This window comes from Homarus americanus, unplaced genomic scaffold (genome assembly GCF_018991925.1).
Source record: "Homarus americanus isolate GMGI-L3 unplaced genomic scaffold, GMGI_Hamer_2.0 scaffold2539, whole genome shotgun sequence".
Classification (NCBI taxonomy): Eukaryota; Metazoa; Arthropoda; class Malacostraca; order Decapoda; family Nephropidae; genus Homarus; species Homarus americanus.
Genome location: NW_024725489.1, coordinates 5,715,783 through 5,733,802, shown reverse-complemented (window position 1 = coordinate 5,733,802; position 18,020 = coordinate 5,715,783). Strand labels below are relative to the sequence as shown.

The 18,020-nt window shown below is 38.7% G+C and overlaps 1 protein-coding gene and 1 long non-coding RNA gene across 4 annotated transcripts; both read right to left on the bottom strand.

The window, feature by feature from the left end:
* Window positions 1-2,074: 2,074 nt before the first annotated feature.
* On the bottom strand, window positions 2,075-7,867 carry LOC121865055. Its single transcript, XR_006088713.1, has 2 exons — window positions 6,749-7,867; window positions 2,075-6,706 (listed from the first exon to the last, which is right to left on the bottom strand). It is a non-coding gene; the product is annotated as an uncharacterized LOC121865055 (long non-coding RNA).
* Window positions 7,868-8,363: 496 nt separating this feature from the next.
* Window positions 8,364-17,274, bottom strand: LOC121865054 (integrin alpha-PS2-like; the record flags this gene model as incomplete). 3 transcript variants are annotated; one of them, XM_042364386.1, is given in 9 exon segments in its annotated part: window positions 8,364-8,546; window positions 8,891-8,980; window positions 9,359-9,499; window positions 9,686-9,772; window positions 12,662-12,670; window positions 14,773-14,892; window positions 15,567-15,980; window positions 16,369-16,460; window positions 17,099-17,274. In XM_042364386.1, coding segments are annotated over 8 exon segments (1,084 nt in total), but the record flags the coding sequence as incomplete, so codon positions are not given.
* Window positions 17,275-18,020: the final 746 nt, after the last annotated feature.

Here is an 18,020-nt window from a genome sequence, read left to right as displayed (position 1 = left end):
GTGCACTTCCATGTTAATATACTCACGTAAACACTTATAAATTGTTAAAACATATGAGACTTCCAGACATGGCTGTCACTTGGGAGGCAGACGACACTCAGGGCTCAGACTGGTACAGTAGTTATGAAATATGAATAACCTATTTATTTTTTATAGAATGGAAATTTAAGTAAAATAAGAATACAGTTATAATAAATATATATTATTCAAATACTTAAAATTACATTCATTTATTCTTGTTGTTAATTATTTATAAAACTATACACCTTTTAAAAGTAGTGATGTGTGCCGGGGTGAGGGGATAATGGTCGATATTTATAGACAAAATTTTAAAATCTCAATCAATATTAGAAATAATTTACTTGTGCGATATGTTGTCTTGTGGGGTACGGGATGTTTGGGTTCACACTCAGGATGGATGGAGAAAGGAAACTCACAATGTGCTCTCTGTATACATGTTGTATTGGATGTACAATGCAGCTTGGTGCTGGGAAGGCAGCATGGTTACAAGCGTGATGTAGAGAGAGCTGGTTGGTGAGGACGCCCAGAGGACAGCTTGTGGGTCGCCATGCTTGCCGGCGGGAGCGAGGACCGCCAGGCAGGCGGAGGAGGAGGTGTTGCTGGCTGGTTGGTGTGGGTAGAAAAGAGGGAGGTCACCACGAGGTCAGGTCTTAAATAGCGGGGGTAGGCGTGGCTTAGTAGTTGACCTCCGTCATGTAAGGCGGCGCTGGTTGACCTAGACCACGAGGCATACACTGTGGAATTCGCGGGGTCGGCTACTCAGCGACAAACAGCGTTTGTAGGGGAGGTATCCACTACAGTCTTTATTCTATAACGTAAATAACGTACTCGTATGCAAATCAAGTCTAATTTATAAAAATCACGGAAGTTTAAATAACAGTACTGTATATTTTTTGTCTTCATAAATTAACACCCAGGAATTACGGTCAGCACGAACGTTTCTACCAAAATACTTAACGACACTTCAAGTTTAATTTATTCAAGCCATTGCAGGTTTAATTTGATTCATTTCACCTTGAAAGTAACATGTTTCGAAGCTTGCTCTGTTCGTGATAGTTTCTTAACACTATACTTATATGTTAACTCCACACTCGACTTTCTAAAAGAGATAAATTCCAGGGGCGGATCCAGCAATATCAACACGGGGTCCACGAAGTTGTGGGTGGGGAACATGGCTAACAGCCCTCCCAGCTGGGGGGTTTTGGGGGCGCTGTAAGGCCCCAGAATTATTTTTAAACTGACCAATGTCATGGGCATTTTGAGGCCATGTGCACTTTGTATTAAGAGATATTCTGAAGTCAATAGTAATTACTGTTTACTCTACAAAAACGTCCAAATACAATAATGCACTAAAGAAAAAGTATTGGAATTTTCTGATGAAAAGTGGGGGTTCGAACCCTCAGGACCCCTACCCCTTCATCCGCCCCTGAATTTGTCACCTGAGGATGGTATTTGTGAGGAGTTTCTTTGTGTACGAGGAAGGGAGGATGACAGGATTGAGGGCGCCCTGTGTCGCTATCCTGCAGTCGTTAAAATATCCAGCTTACAATACAAGAGACAGAACTCCAGGCAGGTCCTTTCTCAGTGTATAAAGTTGATAAGACGTCACCAAGTCGTACAAGTTTCTTCAATTAGTGTCAAGAAGTTGTGGGAGGAGGGCTTTGTCTGCCACCCTACTGAAAGATACAGTTCTGGGAGAGTCTCTGTCTGTCTCACCTATTCTAGACATTTACCTGTATTTTTCCTTTATTTCTGTCAAACTTCGAAACACCTGAAGATTAGAAACCCCATCTTAATTTATCTTATTATTAAACACCCTAACGCGACCTGGGGGTTAGGTTAGGTTTGTGTTAAGTTAGGTAAGGTTGGGTTAGGTTGTTATATCTTGCATTAGGTCAGATGGGGTTAGGTTAGGTTAACCTTACAGTGGGTAATCATCGGGTGAAATAAAATGGAGTGTCAAATATTCAGGTAATCTCTATCATTGGCCAGGTAAAGTACTTCACACACACAGACCAATAAAATTTTGGATAAGAAATAAAAATAACCACACTGACTGTCAGACTTTTATTGTTAACATAAATAAATTACATAAAACATTGTACAAATATTCACATATATACATGCACAGGGACCAACAGCCTCACCACAACAAGTTAGAACTATTTACAAGAGAGAGAGAAACACACACTATCTGTTTCTAACACCATTGAGTGACGACAATGTGAGAATGGTAGAAGGACGACTACAACGACTCGGTCCTTACTTCACGACAAGAGGGGGGGGGGGGAACAAGAACGACTCAGTCCCTCCCAGACGACCCACAACCCACCCATGACATCAAGAGAGAGGTCAACAGGAATGACTTAGTTCCTTCTTCACGACCCCCTCAAGGACGACAACTTTAGGATGAGACGAGCAAAACGACCAGCTCCCACACTGAGAGAGAGAGAGAGAGAGAGAGAGAGAGCACGTTAGTAGAGAGAGTTATTAACGGTAGCACCACTTGTGTCCACCTGAACACCATCTAGCTGTACCAGGGCGAGTGACAGTCATATACCAGGACAAGTACCATGTCTAACTATACCAGGATATGCACCTGCCTATACCAGGACAAGTACCATGTCTAACTATACCAGGACAAATACCATGTCTAACTATACCAGGACAAGTACCATGTCTAACTATACCAGGATACATACCTACCTATACCAGGACAAGTACCATGTCTAACTATACCAGGATATGTACCTACCTATACCAGGACACGTATTATGACTACTTATACCAGGATACATTCCTATCAATACCAGGACACACTGTCTAACTATACCAGGACACACACTATGGCTACCTATATTAGGAAACATACCATGTCTAGTTATATCAGGACGTGTACCATGTTTAGCTATACTAGGACACGTACCATGTCTAACTATACTAGGACACATACCTTGTCTAACTATACTAGGACATGTACCATGTCTAACTATACTAGGACACGTACCATGTCTAACTATACTAGGACACGTACCATGTCTAACTATACTAGGACACATACCTTGTCTAACTATACTAGGACACGTACCATGTCTAACTCTACTAGGACACGTACCATGTCTAACTATACTAGGACACATACCATGTCTAACTATACTAGGACACGTACCATGTCTAACTCTACTAGGATACATTCCATGTCTAGATATACCAGGACATACTCAAAATCTATCCTACCACAATTTACATAGTCTACCATACAGAGATACGCACAATACTAAGACACGCATATCAGGACACGCACCAAATAAAAAAAAATCCACTCTTCAATATTGTAATACGTACTAAATCGGACACGCACCTATTCTATCATGTACCTAGAAATGCACTTGATGAGGATATGCACTGTATTTGGACACGCACCTATCCCTTGTAATAAATCACTTCCACAATATTTTTCTTCTTTACTCTTATAAACAACAGAAAACAAGATTATCAATTACCTAAATTCATAAATAAATACAAAAAGTCGTCTCCCAACATAATTTTGCCCTTTCAATTAATTATCATCAAATAGTAACAGTTCAGAATAGATTTTATATGTAATGTTAAATGATTAATTTTTATTCAACCTTTGTGATGTTTTAACCTTAATAAGATCTGTCTTGTGCTTGTTGGTAAGACTGAAGGTGTGTTATTTGTGTTGTGATGTGTTTATGTGTGAAAATGTTGTGTTATTTGTGTTGTGATGTGTTTATGTGTGAAAATGTTGTGTTATTTGTGTTGTGATGTGTGAAAATGTTGTGTTATTTGTGTTGTGATGTGTTTATGTGTGAAAATGTTGTGTTATTTGTGTTGTGATGTGTTTAAGTGTGAAAATACTGTGTTGTGTTATGATGTGTTAAGGGTAAAAGTGCTCTGATATTTATGTTGTGATGTGTTTAGGTGAGAGGAAATGCGATGTTAGCCAGTAATTACAATGTACGCACCTGTCTATATGTGAGCCAAGATGTCAGGTGTAGATGTTTGTGAAGATGAGAAATTACAACAAACACATTGGTTATGGCATTACCACATAATGAACACATCTCTAGTATTACCTTGACGTCAGTTTGTGTTTAATGTACATAATGAACACATCTCTAGTATTACCTTGACATCAGTTGTGTTTAATGTACATAATGAACACATTTCTAGTATTACTATTATATTCATCACATATTTAACAAACAATAACTGTATTTTAGTTTTCTGTCTTGTTAACTATGCACAACAGGCCATTAATCATCAACAAAATTATCTTAACATATCTGCCAGAGGTTTACTGTCAACTTCTGCAGGTAATCAAGTCTACTGTATTTTAGTCATAATACAGTATAGAATGTAATACAGTATCTGGTACAACAATGAAATCTTTAATTAATCCTGTCTTAATTTATGTCTAATAATAATCACAACAATAATAATAATCACAAATAATAATAATAATAATAATAATAATAATAATAATAATAATAATAATAATAATAATAATAATAATAATAATGATAAATCAATAGCATGGTCATTACAGTAGCTGAATAACATAACATACTGGCCTCAGAACCAGAAAGGAAGGGGCTACCATCACTCTTGCTATATGGTGTAAACAGAGGTCCAAATATATCCATCCATGTCAACATCTACAACATGATCGTACAGTACGATGTTAGCGAGATATATTACAGCTCAATAACATTCTTAATGATAGTACAGTAATTTGATTTATAGATATCTCATTTAAACTCACATACTCCCACACCACTACAGTTGACTTCCATCACCCTGGTACGCTAGACATGTTATTATGCTCTCGTATTTAAAAAAGGACATTTTAGCCAAGTTAAAACATGTAGTGTCATTTCCTAGTATGATACAGATGCAATACTGTACACACAAAGTCTTCCATATATAGTCTTCTCTCACACACACACACACACACACACACACACGGGTATAAAACACAGATGACGTCTAATATTAGTAATAAATTGACTACTGTTATATAGAAATGTAGTAAAGTGAGATTCTGTAAAAAGTCATCACTCATGTAGTGATTAAGGGTTTGTGTGTTTCAGGTATAATATCAAAGGTAAATCTAGTGGGGACAGATGGAGGAGGGGGTAGGGTGGTGGTAGGGGGCTTAAGTGTACACATCCCTACCCCCTCAATCCTGCCATAATAAGATCTAACAGACTGATCATGGAGTCAGCCCAATATTTATAACTTTTTTAATACAAGATCATAAAATAACATGGGATAAGACTTCTAAATCCCTGAATGAAAAGCATTTGGAGACATTTCTTTTTAACATATAATGAGGAAGAAGCAACAGGCCTCTCTCTTCTAGTTAAGTAACATCATTTAGCCCTCCGTCATACACTACACAGGGCTCCTCCTAACAGACATTTCTCCACTCCTGAACATAAACATGATTCAGGACATTATTTCCCTACATTCAGAGCCATAGCCAGGTTAATTTAAGGTGAGTGTGACAAAAATGAGGCAAGACATATATATCAAAAGTTGTTTGTGTTAAATTGTGTTCCTAATGGATGAACCAGATTGAATTGTACTGAAGATAACTGATAACCTCACTCAGTCTAGCTACAAAGTACATACAGTCTATGTTCAACAACTAACTATACCACTTCACATATGCAAATTGTTTCATAAGAGCTGGTTAATCCATCAGGCTCTTTAGACCCCATCTGGCTAAGGACCTGATGTTAACCAAGGGAGGGAAGAGATTCAATCATTTAGGCAATACTCAACATAGTGTGTATCTGGCGCTGTGATTCATATTAATGTTCACAATTAGCGTTAAATCCTCAATCTTTGGCAGGAACGTAACTTTCATACACCCATTACAAAACATTATATAAACAAACCTTTTTTGTTATTATAAAAAAAAGGGACAACATTCAATATCTTTTTTTTTTCTCAGAGATTCAGTGTTTGGACCGACATGACAAAGGCCAATGTTGCCCAGTGCCAGAACACGCGAGAACATGAGACGAACAAAAACAAAATGAACTGATTAATATATTATGCAGCAAGACGAGAGTATTCATAATATGCAGACATAAAGTATGAGATTCTTTAACTGTCTACTATAGTTAAATATAAACAATCACAGCGAATTATGTAATATCAAAACGAGACATTAATTAAAGATTACGTGAGTATCGTAAACATGTCTTAATCTCAAAGTATAAGTATCACGAAGTATTATGTTAATCTCAAAAGGTGAGTATTTCAGTATAAATGTTAATCTCAATTAAAAAAAATATCTATGTTAAAGATTTGTCATACTTATGTTTGGCACGTCACTATCAGAAATTAAATGAGATCTGGACTCCAAAAATGTCAAGGTTAATTATCAAAAGTTAGCATAATATTACATCTGAGAATGTTAGGCGTCTATATGGCCAACTTCCTGGCTCAACTTACACACACGAGAGACTGTCAGTACTCACGCCGTACATCTTCAAATTTACCTCAGATCCCGAGTACTGTATAATATATAACCCTTTGAGGATGATGGTTTGATTATTAACTCTCAGAGGGCGATGGTTTAAGTTATAACTCTTATAGGGCAATGGTTCGAGCTATAACCCTTTTAGGATGATGGTTTAATGTATACCTGTAAGTTATAACCCTTTCAGGATGATGGTTTAAGGTATACCTGTAAGTTATAACCCTTTTAGGATGATGGTTTAAGCTAAAGTCGTTCAAGAATGACACCATCATTATCAATAAGGTAAAAAATGCTTAGGGTTTTAAAGTTGACATGATTTTGTTTTTTGGGAACCTGTTTGTGTATGTGTGAGGAGATGTTTATAAGTCCCCCTTTAAAAAATAAAACAAATACTGTGCCAATTTTTAACTCCAACATCTAAACAAAAATTTAGGTGTTTTGGAGACATATATTTCACCATCACTCCTGAAAATTTTGTTAAGTTCTTAGATCCAAAGTTGGTGTTTTCACTTGCTGTCAGACCCCATAAGCAGCTTCACACAAGTACAAGTAAAGGTTCTAAAAACAGCGTCATGGCAACTTCAGTCCCCTAATAAGACCTCTTTTAATATAGCAGCATTTTTGAACCACCTAATATGACTTCTTCTAATATAGCAGTCCGGTAATGTCTTTGAACCTCCTAATATAACCTCTTGTAAGTTATAATTTGATCACATGTAGTTATAACGCCTATAATCATACTGGAATTATATATATACTCGTATGTATGATTTACCAGTTCACTCATCAATTGTTAAGCATGATGACTACTTATCACTCCAAGTACAGTGGTTCCTCGGTTTACGAACGCCTCGGTTAACGATATTTTGGTTAACGAATTACCTTCCATAAGAATCTTCACTTCGGTTAACGAAAACATTTCGGTTAATGAATTCCTTACAAATTTTTCCCAACATGTTTTCGCCTGCTTTCGGCTGCTCATCAACTGTACTATTAGTCCGCCAATACAGTAATCGGTTCTAGGGCTTAAACTCGTTTCCATTTGAGTAAATATCAAGAAGGTTGTACTATTCAATAATTTTCCAAGTCTGATATTAAAATTTTTAGTCATTTTAACAATTATTTAACATAATTGAAGTACAGGGAACTAGTTTTTAGCACGCCAAACAGCCACTTGACTCACCCGAAGTGGCGACAGTGTGTCCCAGCTCAGTGGAGGAAGCATCTTGCTTGAGACTCTCTTGAACATAAACTATTTTTACGTTTTTACAGTACAATTATTGGTCATTCTGAAGTTTATTTTACATATTGACAATATATTATACAGTGTAGTGTTGATTTGAAGAAAATAATCTTGAATTACACCAAGTGAACTAAAATTTTATGGGTGAAATGGCGACATGAAGCATGGGGTGTCTTCTTTTCCACCCCAATGCCTTCTCTTCTCCCTTCTCCTCCACCCCCACTTCTAACTCCCATCATCATCAACCAGGAATCTTCTACATGCACACCTCAAAGTAAGTGTACTTTACTGCATTTATTTTTAGTTTACGTAATTTTTGGTGAGCTGGAACCAATTACCCAAAATCCCATTGAAACAATGGTTTCGGTTAACAAAATTTTCGGTTAACGAACGACCTTCTGGAACGAATTGTGTTCGCTAACCGAGGGACCACTGTATAACTAAAACATTTATAATACAATGTAATAAAAATGTATATTTATTTTTCAACTAGCGATTTTCTGTTTGACTTCACGATTTTTTTTTATTCTACAACTGACATAAGAGTGTAGCGATTTTCTGTTTAATTTCACGTTTACTTTCTACAACTGCCATAAGAGTGAATCATAAAGCTTCGTCTCCAGGATAGTAAGGACGGTTGTAAGGGTTGTTGTTGTGGCCATTAACACCGTTGTGGTTGTTGGGTCTGGTTGGGTTGAGTGGCTGAGCGTCTTCACCATTCCTGGCCTGTTGTTCCGGACGGTGACGCTTGAAGTAGCCACACTGTAGGGAAGGGCCGAGACCTTGGCTTAATTAAATAAAATATAAAAGCAAAAAAAAAAAAAAAAAGAAAGAAAATCATAACAGAAAGCAGATCATATTTAAAGAGAATTAAATATACGAAAGATTTCAAAAGTATAAAGAAAAACAAACTGCTGCTCTACCTCACACGAACCATCTCTTGCACGTGGGAAAAACATAATTAAATAAACAAAATAATAATAAATAAACTAAAATTATATACAAATTCCAGTGTCTTTTTTTGTTTGCTATACTATTAAGTGCAAAGCAAGCGTTGCAAGAGGTGCACACTGCAGGACACTCCATGCATGCAACACACAACGTACTGTGAAATGAGCAACAGAAGAAGAGGTTGTAATAGTGAAAAATTTTTAGGCAGAGGCACACTTTGGTCGCCTCCGCTTGAAGAAACCAAGCTGGAAGGAAGGGGAGGAAACGTTCAGGTAAAAACATCAATAAACGAATCTTGTTCAGTTATTTTGACATCAATATACAATGTTGTCATCAATCATCTCTGTATTAATGTACACAAATATTACACACTATAAATACCAAAATTTAAATGAAATTAGTTCAATAATTCTAAATAGTGTATATTTCTTTATTACATTAAAAACAGTAACAAACTCCCAACCATCACCTTTATCATTACAAAAATACCCGTATACATTAATTTATTATGGTGTTGGTAGTTAAAAATTAATAAAGACCCATCCAATTAACTTTACATCAAGGTTCAAGGAGGAATAAATATGGTGTATATGATAGAGGAGAAAAGATGGTTGATGACTAACCTTCCAGAGGATGAGGATGATGATAAGGAGGATGAGGATGCCGGCGAGGGTGGCGAGGACGATGACCCACCAGGGGACTTGTGGGGCCACGTCCAGGGACTTGGCCGGGGAAACTGGGGTCATCACATCATGTGCCTGGACCTGTGTGAGTAGAGATGGCCGTCTGAAGGTGTTGATGCTACTACAACTACAATACTAACAATTTCTACTACTATTAACATTTTCTACTTCAATGTACTAGAGGAACTCATTATGTACTCAAGAAAGGTACTCACAGCAAGGTACTCAACAGATATTCACAGTAAGGTACTCAAGAAAGGTACTCACGGCAAGGTACTCGGGGTTGACACCATGAGGTAAGGACTTCACCCTAGCCACCATCCGACTGGTAATGCTGATGTCTTCATATGGGTACTGTTGGATGTCATGAAGGTCAGTGGGGCATGAGGTCAAAGGTCAGCAGGGCATGAGGTCATAGGTCAGCAGGGCATGAGGTCAAATGAGTGTCAGAGGTGTATCAGGTCATAGGAATACCAGCAGGGTTATGAGATGGTCAGGTCAGCAGCGTCCACATGAAGGCGTGATGGACGGATGGTTGCAGAAGTCCCAGATGAAGGCAGTGATGAGAGGACACACCAGGAACCATCCAACAGTAAGGCAATGAAGAATAAAAAAATAATACATTAGTGTGTTAAAATGTTTTGTGTGATGTATTTAAACAAAGAGTAAAAAAGAATAATGACAAAAATAAAAGGTGGTTTTGTCTACCAAGTTTATATTATGTTTTGGAGTAACAGGCATTGTGAATGTTGAAATATAATACTTTACATGATACTCTACATTATTACAGTACAGTATTTAAGAAGATAATGTGTTATGGATGTTGGATATAATACTTTAAACATTGCTATTTAGGAAGAGAATGTGTTATGAAAGTTGAAATATAATACTTTACATTTTAAGAAGACAAATTATACTACTGAAAATTTTTAGACAAAAGCCCCCAGGGTGGTGTTAAGGTTCACTATAACTAAACCCATTATGATAAACCAAACAAAAGATCTGAGCCTAAATGCCTCATGGTAGAACTTAAGACAAACAGAAATGGCAGATAATGTAAATGACACCTCTATTTACCGGGTACTTCTGATCTGGCAAGGTTGTGGTTGGAGGTGTAGAATAGCTGAGGTGAGAGTGGATCTGACATTACATTTACTCACCCTCAAACTCAAAACATTAATTTCTTCTTAATTTACTTTCTAATTACTTTACTTAGTTATTTATTACTTAACTTAAATACTTTTCTACTATATAACAACTTTTTTTTCCAGATTTTATGGATCAAATATAGTTTTAAAAAAATAATCTACTTTTCATTGTAGTGAAATTTATATGAAAAAAAAAAATCCTTGAATTTAAGGGTGAATTTTCTTTGTGTTCATCTTTATTACAAGACAATAAGAGATGCTGAGAAATAACGTCTTCCTGTTATTGTTTTCTCAGTGTTTGAACCACATGAGCTGGGTTTAGTTAAGCTGAACCTTAACCTGCCTCTGGGGCTTTAAAACCCTCAGATAATTAAACCCCTTTACAAATGTATACATAAAACTGAACCCCTATATAATGTACTTATAAAAATAAACCCCCATTACAGTGTATATATATAAGAATGAACCCCGTTGGTGTATAAATAAAACTGAACCTCGTTATTGTGTATTTATAAAACTAAACCCTGTTATAGTTTAAAATTCAACCCCGTTACTACGATGTATATAAAACTGAACCTCATTATAGTGTATACATAAAACTGAACCCCATTATAGTGTACCCTGTATACAAAAAAACTGAACCCCATTACAGTGCACTGTATGCATAACTTTCACAAAGTTAAATGAAATACTAAAGTGATTCGAGAAATAGTTGCTTATAGTTAACAGTTTGAGATAATGTATAGTATCCAATCATGCAATATGAGAGAGAGAGAGAGAGAGAGAGAGAGAGAGAGAGAGAGAGAGAGAGAGAGAGAGATATATATACACCCTTAGACAACCTCTGTATATATAGTTGTTGAGACAATACATCAACACAGAAGTAATAATTATACCATGCAGTCATTCCTCTCAGTTTATCCCTGGGTGAAGGTGTGCATCCTATCAAACCATAATACAACAACAGGGAGGAAGACTACAAGTGGATTAACGTCATTAGCATCGACTACAAACACTACAACCAGGTGAGGAGAGAGAGAGAGAGTGCAGGTGTAAATAAACTATAACTCTACCCATACAGTACTATAGAGGGAAGTAAACAGTGTAATCCTGTGTAGGCTCCTCCTCCTCCTCACTCACACACCACCAAAAACATCACAAAAAATGGTTAAAAAAATAATAATAATCACATCTTAATCTGCTACATAATTCCATCACCGATAAAAACATAACAAAAACATAATAAAAAAAGATGTTAGTATATAAACAACAGTAATATATGTTGTTCTATGATTAAACAATTCAATTAAGGAACTATCCCCGAGCTTTGGTGATCCCCAATAGCTTTTATGAAGAAAATAACACCTATGTTAAGTAACTTTTAATTAACCAACAGGTGTCATTTCAACTCTTAATTGAATAGAAATTTACTCATAATCCAAAAAAATATATTGTGATGATTAAACCACCTTGAGAGTGAATGGTGTAATGCTGTACAAAGCCAAGATTGACATCAAGTCTCGTAAGGGGGAAACGGGGTAAATACTGCCAGGCAATGATAAGCAGGAAGGAGATGAAGTTCCTGTAGTGTATCAAGTATGACAAAGGAAGTCTTGAGAGAGGGGGCGGGGGGCTCTGGCCTCAACTGATGACTAAATGGGTTGTAAAAAAAGCTCTCTCCCGGATCACGTTCTTGATTATTAGTGAGTGGATCAGCAACACTGTTATTCAACCTGGTACCTCTTAATTTATCCATCTCTACATGAGGTCTCAGGTTGAACAGGTATGGCTAAAAAACAAAAAAAAAAAAAAACACCTTTATCAAACACTCCTCAACTACAGTACTCTAAATCATAATAACCAAAAACAAAATAAAACAGAGGAGATCTTTTATAAATATCCATGACAATATTTTACCTCAATAACATTATATAATTATGATGAAAAGTGAAATCGAGTTAGCTGATCCCTCATGAGTGATAACAGAGGGGTTATCATGGCTCTATATGTAATGAGTAATAACAGTAATAACAGAGGGGTTATCATGGCTCTGTTATGGAGGTAATAATGTGTAATACTCATCCAGGAGATGTACCAATGGGTCCTGGAAAAGAAAATCAAGATGGATTGTCAAACTGATGTGTCAATTCTGCCTGATAGTGTGTGTGTGTGTGTGTGTGTGTGTACAGTAAGTGTTAATAAGACTAGTATCACCTGAAGATAAGCCCCATTAAACTTATTTCACCTTAAGATTAACCACTGTATTGCTTACACACACACACACACACACACGCTCACACACACACACATACACACACACACACACACACACACACACACACACACACACACACACACACACACACACACACACAAACATCTTTGACCACCGAAGGGTCAAGACGTACCTGGCATTCCTCTGGGAGCAGCCAGGTCAACTGTTAAGTTGGCCCATACCAACTCCCTCCCATGAACCCCTCCTCCCCACCAGAATATCAACAAGTTCTCGCCAGAAGTTACAATTTCATTTAGGAAAGGAATGGAACCAGTGTTGAACAGAAGTGAACAGTGGTGAACAGTGCTTAAGTCAGTGAGAACAACTCAACAATAACAGCCGAGTCATACAGTGAGGTCACAGGTACCCAGTGATAACTGCCCGTGAGACCCAACAACAACCAGCGATGTGTTAATCCGTCTACGATAGGAAAGCCTGGGACCACACCTCATGCATATAACACCATCTGTAAGGGAATTATTACACCAAGTCAAGCCCCTCCTAAAACCATCTGTGAGGGAATTACTACACCACGTGATGCCCCTCATAACACCATCTGTGAGGGAGTTACTACACCACGTGAGGTCCCTCATAACACCATCTGTGAGGGAATTACTACACCATGTCAGGCCCCTCATAACACCATCTGTGAGGGAATTATTTCACCACGTGAGGTCCTTCATAACACCATCTGTGAGGGAATTACTTCACCACATGAGGTCCCTCCTAACACCATCTGGGAGGGAGTTACTACACCACGTGAGGTCCCTCCTAACACCATCTGTGAGGAGTTACTACACCACGTGAGGTCCTTCATAACACCATCTGGGAGGGAGTTGCACCACGTGAGGTCTCTCTCATAACACCATCTGGCGAGGGAGTTACTACACCACGTGAGGTCCCTCCTAACACCATCTGGGAGGAGTTACTACACCACGTGAGGTCCCTCCTAACACCATCTGGGAGGAGTTACTACACCATGTGAGGTCCCTCCTAACACCATCTGTGAGGGAATTACTACACCACATCAGGTTCTTCATAACACCATCTGGAAGGGAGTTACTACACCACGTGAGGTCCCTCCTAACACCATCTGGGAGGGAGTTACTACACCATGTGAGGTCCTTCTTAACACCATCTGGGAGGGAGTTACTACACCACGTGAGGTCCCTCCTAACACCATCTGTGAGGGAGTTACTACACCACATGAGGCCCCTCATAACACCATCTGTGAGGGAATTACTACACCACTTGAGGCCCCTCATAACACCATCTGTGAGGGAATTACTTCACCACGTGAGGTCCTTCATAACGCCATCTGGGAGAGAGTTACTACACCACGTCAGGTCCTTCATAACACCATCTGGGAGGGAGTTACTACACTACGTGTTTGCTGTTCAACACCTACATTAATCTGTATGTTCACTGTATGTTCCTTCACCTTTCTCTAATGAAGTCATTTATGTTCAAAGTATATTTTCAGCCTTCGGGCTGCAGAACTTTTTCAATAAACCGTAAATTATTATTATCACGCACACACACACACACACACACACACACACACCAGGGGGCAGGTAAACAACAATATTAGCACTCTGCCATGAATCAGAATATAATAAATTAATAACTCTCAGGTAAACTTAATTAGGGGAATAGCCATTAAAAATACATCTGCATTACAGTTACAAAATAGATCTTCGTTCACATAAATACAGTAGCTGTATTTGTCAGGACAGAGGCAATAAATCTGATGGATAAATATTACAAAATATACAGAATCTTCAAAAAACACACAGAAGTTATAATATGAATTTCTTTGTCAAAATCCTTCAATATATAGGTTATAAGTTTATCTTTTCACAACTTACAACCTCAGGTAATTATAAGTATTTCTTTTTCTACAACACAAGAGAGAGGTTAGTTTAGCTTACCTCAGCTAGGGTGGAGACCATGAGCCTCGAGCGGACGTATATGTAGAAGATGTCATTCTCCACTAATGGTCCGACGACACAGTGGATCCTCGTGCACTTTGTTGGCCCACAGTCAGTCGACTAGTTGTATATATGTAAACAAACAACAATTATGATTTTTCTGTTAACTGTGAACTATAAAATAACAATTCATAACTCTCATGTTAACTGTGAACTACAACCAATTTATAACTTTGGTGTTAACTGTGATTTACAAATAATAATAACTTTTGTGTTAACTCTGAACTCTAATATAACAATTATAACTCTTGTGTTAACTATAAAATAATAATCATAAATTTGGGGTTAACTGTGAACTACAAACAGCTTCCTATGAACATTAATTAAACAGGTGATGAACTCAGAAGAACAAACTCTGCATTCTATTTATGCGAGGGACAAAGTATCAGTGTTGAGTTCTGTAAGGATTTCTAAAGGGGTATTACAGTACTATGGGTTTAGTCACGCTATAATACTGCTTAGTGAATCCTCTATTGTGTGTGTGTGTGTGTGTGTGTGTGTGTGTGAGAGAGAGAGAAGGTGACTCCATATATATTGATGTTTATTTAATACAGTATAGGAATATTTACTTGAGACAAATTTATACACTAGAAACACTATTTAATATCTTAACGAAAGAAAAATTCACATAAACCCGAATTATCAATGTTCTTATTAGTTATCTTTGTGTGAGTTTTGAGTGATTGACTGTGGTAACTGGTACAGAGTGACTGGTCAATGTCAGTCCAGCTTACCTCAGTGTCCCAGTTGATTGGTCCATCAGCCTGTCTTTTATCTCTCTTGGCGAGATCATTTTCTCCCGAGGAATAACTGGAGGAATCTGAAGAGGAACTGTATCTTTTTCTACCTGAGGAGGAGGAAGAAGAAGAGGAAGAGGAGGAATGGGTGTATGATGTAGATGATGAGGAAGAAGAAGAGGAGGAAGAGTGTGATGAGTTGCCACCATCAGTAGAGTAATATGTTGAGCCTGATGATTCCTCATAGTATAGTGACCCTTCTCCTCCTCCTCCCCCACCAGTAGCAGTAACAGCACCTTCCCCTGAACTCGTCACCCCTCCTGAGTAGCTCTCCCTTGTCTGAGACCCCCGCACCTCCTTCTTCTCACCCCGAAGCTTCAATAGTTCAACGTTCATCTCCTTTTCTGTCAGCTGGGGACGAGAAGAGGTATAGAAATAATGTTGACTTGGAATAAACATAAACATTTTGTATTTTCTTAAGTTAATTTCATGACTTCGATTAACATTAATTCATATATGAGTTATTTCTCCAAATGTTTTTCACTCACTGCACCTAACCTCCCTCACCTCCATCAACACCCTCCCCTCATCTTCACCAGTAACACCCCCCTCCCCCAACTACCCACCCCCCTCTTCTCCATCAATACCTCCCTCATCTCCACCTCTCCCCCCCCCTCTCCATTCTGCAACGCCCTCATCTCTGCTAACATCACTGTCCTACAAGTGGCACCCCCCTCCTAACTGCCCCCTCATCTCCACCAATCCCCCCTCATCTCCACCAACACCTTGATACACTCACCACAAGATTGAGGGGGTTGACAGAGGGAACATGGGTGCACTTGATGGGACCAGTGACGTGGGGCTGTTCTAGTAGATATAACAGGTAGTTGTCTGGAAAAAAGAATAATGTGTTAATGGCTGGGTTAGGTTAGTTTAATTTAGGTTACATTAGTGTTGGGTTGGGTTGGGTTGGGTTGGGTTGGGTTGGGTTGGGTTGGGTTGGGTTGGGTTGGGTTGGGTTGGAGTTGGGTTGGGTTGGGTTGGAGTTGGGTTGGGTTGGTTTGGGATTGGGTTGGGTTAGGTTGGGTTGGGTTGGAGTTACTTGGGTTGGGTTGGGTTGGGTTGGGTTGGGTTGGGTTGGGTTGGGTTGGGTTGGGTTGGGTTGGGTTAGCGTTGTGTTGAGTTGGGTTAGGTTAGGTTGTTTAATCATCAGGTAAATTAAACTGGGGTGTCTATATACAGGTGATTGCTAAGGTAGTACAATACACTGGCTGACTTAATTCCGCTTAAATGTTTTATTTCTTTAACAAGTGCCAAACTGAACTACCTAACAATCAACATATACATAAACATACATAACACATAAACATACATGAAACATAAACCAACATCATACATACACCAACATGACACATAAAACATCACACATAAACCAACATCACACGTAAAACAACACATATAAACCAACGTGACACATAAACCAACATGACACATAAACCAACATGACACATAAACCCCTTCTGACTCGCCATTCAGTGTCTTGGTGGGCCAGAGGATGACTAACTCCGTCTCCAAGATCTCCGAGGGGCCGTTGTTGGAGATACCGTACTTGTGCATGACCTCCGGGCCAAGATGGTGCTCATGGGTGAGGCCTTCAGAGCGATACAAAGTCCTGTTGTACTCGATGTTCTCAGGTGCTGACGATCTGCAGGTAAACAGTGAGTCTTAGGTTATGCTGACATGGTGCTGACGATCTGCAGGTAAACAGTGAGTCTTAGGTTATGCTGACATGGTGCTGACGATCTGCAGGTAAACAGTGGGTCTTAGGTTATGTTGACATGGTGCTGACGATCTGCAGGTAAACGGTGGGGTCTTAGGTTATGTTGACATGGTGCTGACGATCTGCAGGTAAACAGTGAGTCTTAGGTTATGCTGACATGGTGCTGACGATCTGCAGGTAAACAGTGAGTCTTAGGTTATGCTGACATGGTGCTGACGATCTGCAGGTAAACAGTGGGTCTTAGGTTATGTTGACATGGTGCTGACGATATAAGGTTATACTGACAAGGTGCTGACGATCTGCAGGTAAACAGTGGGTATTAGGTTATGCTGACATGGTGCTGACGATCTGTAAACACTGTCGGTTATGCTGACATGATGATGATGATATTATGCTGACAAAGAGATGATGATTAGTAGGTTCTCTGACTAGGAGCTGACAATGTTAAGTTATACTGATCAAGAGCTGACGATATAAGGTTATAACAAAAGCTGACAATATAATTTGTGCTGGCGATCTAACTTAACCCATATCAGAACCAACCAACAAAACACCGACCCCACAAACACCACCAACACCCACCAAACACTACCAACGCACACCAAAACCACCAACCCCCACCAAACACCACCGACACCCACCAACACCACCGACCCCACCAAACACCCACC